Source organism: Lactuca saligna, chromosome 8, assembly GCF_052625555.1.
Source record: "Lactuca saligna cultivar CGN05327 chromosome 8, ASM5262555v1, whole genome shotgun sequence".
In the NCBI taxonomy this organism is placed as follows: Eukaryota; Viridiplantae; Streptophyta; class Magnoliopsida; order Asterales; family Asteraceae; genus Lactuca; species Lactuca saligna.
The window spans coordinates 223,019,562-223,022,499 of NC_136424.1; the positions used below are offsets into that span (position 1 = coordinate 223,019,562).

The window sequence follows — 2,938 nt, forward strand, 5'->3', positions numbered from 1 at the left end:
TAATGCACGAATTTTAATCAAAGAACCATTATTTTCACTTTGAATTATTGTTATAATTCTCAAATTATCTTGTTTGGACGTGTTCTTGACTTGATACGAACTCAATCCAATAGGTCTTGGATTGTTTTCATCGGTATACAACTTAATAGGTCTTGAGTTGTTAGTATACTAATCTATCTATTTCTTTCCATTCACATATCATTTGTGGTTGCTATTCTCTCTTAATTTACCTAAACACTACCCTACTCACTAAATCAAGCCCATACACGCATCATAAGTGGTATCAAAGCGCATAATGGATTTTGATGATCCAGAGTTCCTACAAAATCTTCGAGAAGCATTAAGAAACATCCAAGAAGGTGGAAATCGAAGGCAACCCTGCCGTGGTGAACATAGGGTTGTGGAAGAATTCAAGGTGTCTGAATTGCCTGAATTTTTTGGTGGAACTGATCCTGAACGCTACTTGGAGTGGGAAAGGAAGATTGAAAGAATGTTCGAGTACAAAGAAGTGGATGACGAAAAAAGCTGCAAGTATGCCATTCTCAAGCTAAGTGGTGGTGCTTCATTGTGGTTTGAAGGGCTTAAGGCCAAGAGAACCCGTGAAGGCAAAGAAAAAATTTGTTCTTGGCTTTCTCTAAAACGAAAGCTAAGAAAGAGATATGTTCCTTCTACTTATAGAATGGCCACTTACAAGAAGATTGTTGATTTGAGGCAAGGAAAAATGAGTGTTGGAGAATACATTGATGAATTTGAGAAGTTGTCCTTGATGGGGGATATTGAAGAAATTGAAGAACAAAAAATGACTCGTTTTCTAAAAGGGTTGAACTACAACATTACCAATGTTGTGGAGTTATATCCTTATGCTGATTTTGGAAGTCTTTTTGGTTTGTGTTTGAAGTTGGAGGGGCAAACCAAAGCACGTTATGGTGGGAGTTCAAGTTCAAGTCTCGAAAGTCCCAAGTCAAAGTCGTGGTCCAAGCCCGAGTCTAGCAATAGACAAAATTCTGTTTCTACTCCTTCTGGTTCTAGTAGTGTTCCCGTTGCTCCTAAACTTACTAATGGTACTAAAGAAACTAGTTTGGCGAAAATTAGATGTTTCAAGTGTCAAGGTTTTGGTCATTACCAAAATGCTTGTCCAAACAAAAGGGTGGTGACTTTAAGGGAGGTCATTGAATGTCGTGAAGAGTTGGAGGAAGAAGAGAGGTTGACGGGTATTTTTTATGATACACAACAAGAAGAGGAAGAAGAGGAGGAGGTAGAGTATGAAGCACCGGTGTATGATACAGTTTTGGTGCTTAGAACCCTTAAAACTCAAGGGGTTCAAACTGTGGCTGATGTGGATCAACGAGACCAATTGTTTCACACCAAATGTTTGGTTAGAGACAAGCAGTGTAGTTTGATTATTGATGGTGGAAGTTGTACTAATGTTGCTTCTAATGAAATGGTGACCAAATTGGGTTTGTCTACAACAAACCACCTAAAACCATATGTTCTTCATTGGTTGGATGATGGAAGCAAAATAAAGGTGACAAAACAGGTTAGAGTTGGTTTAACGATGGGGTCTTATGAAGATGAAGTGTTGTGTGATGTTATTCCTATGGATTCATGTCATATTTTGTTGGGGCGTCCTTGGCAATTTGATAGGGACGTGTTACATAGAGGGAGGAGCAATGAATATGAGTTGAAACACAATAATAAAAAAATTATGTTAAAACCCATGTCCCCAACGGCCATAAGGTCCATGATTTCTAAACAAGTAAAAAAACCTAATCTTTCTATGTTTGCTAGTGAAAGGGAGGTGGAGCAAGTTCTTGACAAAGGTGATGTTATTTACATGCTTGTGGCCAAAGAGCATGCAAAGGTGGAGAAGATGGTGCATGGAGAAAACACTATTGCTGATTTGCTTTTGGAGTTTCAAGATGTGTTTCCAAGCGAATTACCACCGGGTTTGCCTCTAATCCGCGGTATCGAACACCAAATTGACCTTATTCCGGGTGCTCCTTTGCCTAATAAAGCTACCTATAGATGTAATCCGGAGGTGACAAAAGAGTTGCAAAAACAAATTGATGAACTCATGAAAATGGGTTATGTTCGTGAAAGCCTAAGTCCTTGTGCTGTTCCAGTTTTGTTGGTTCCAAAAAAAGATGGTTCTTGGAGGATGTGTGTTGATAGTAGGGTTGTTAATAACATCACCATAAAATACCGATTTCCTATTCCTAGAGTTGATGATTTGTTGGACGAGTTGCATGGTTCTATTGTGTTCTCAAAAATTGATTTGAGAAGTGGTTACCATCAAATTCGTATGCGTGAAGGGGATGAATGGAAAACAGCCTTTAAAACTAAACATGGCTTGTATGAATGGACCGTGATGCCTTTCGGTCTAACTAACGCACCTAGCACTTTCATGCGACTAATGAATGAAGTGCTAAAATCTTTTTTGGGCAGGTTTGTGGTTGTGTACCTTGATGATATCTTGGTATATAGCAAGAGCTTGGAGGATCATTTGGTGCACTTAAAACAGGTTTTCGAGACGCTTAGAGCTCAAAAACTCTATGGAAAGCAAGAAAAATGTTCGTTTTTAGTGGAAGAAGTGGCATTTTTGGGTTTTGTGGTTTCAAAAAATGGCGTGTCTGTAGACCCATCCAAAACCGAAGCAATCAAGTCATGGCCTATTCCTACTAACATTTATGAAGTTAGATCATTTCATGGTCTTGCTTCTTTCTATAGAAGATTTGTTCGTGATTTTAGCACCATTGCAAGTCCCATGACAGGTTGTTTGAAGAAAGGAGTCTTTGCATGGGGAGAAGAAGCTCAAAAGGCATTTGAGAAACTCAAGGCATTATTGTGTGATGCTCCTATTTTAGCTCTTCCAGATTTTTCTCAACCATTTGAAGTGGAGTGTGATGCAAGTGGAGTTGGTATTGGGGCTGTTTTGATC

At 38.9% G+C, this 2,938-nt stretch overlaps 1 protein-coding gene across 1 annotated transcript; it reads left to right on the forward strand.

Moving 5' to 3' along the window:
- Positions 1-295: 295 nt before the first annotated feature.
- LOC145010516 (uncharacterized) lies at positions 296-2,369 on the forward strand. The gene is made up of 2 exons (XM_078969049.1): positions 296-2,147; positions 2,284-2,369. The coding sequence occupies exons 1-2, from the start codon at positions 296-298 to the stop codon at positions 2,367-2,369; spliced, it is 1,938 nt and encodes a 645-aa protein (XP_078825175.1).
- Positions 2,370-2,938: the final 569 nt, after the last annotated feature.

Coding starts and splice junctions, on each gene's coding strand:
- LOC145010516 (XM_078969049.1), top strand. CDS start 296: ATGGATTTTGATGATCCAGAGTTCCTACAAAATCTTCGAGAAGCATTA. Junction 2,148..2,283: donor GTTGGTTCCAAAAAAAGATG/GTTCTTGGAGGA, acceptor TGATTTGAGAAG/TGGTTACCATCAAATTCGTA.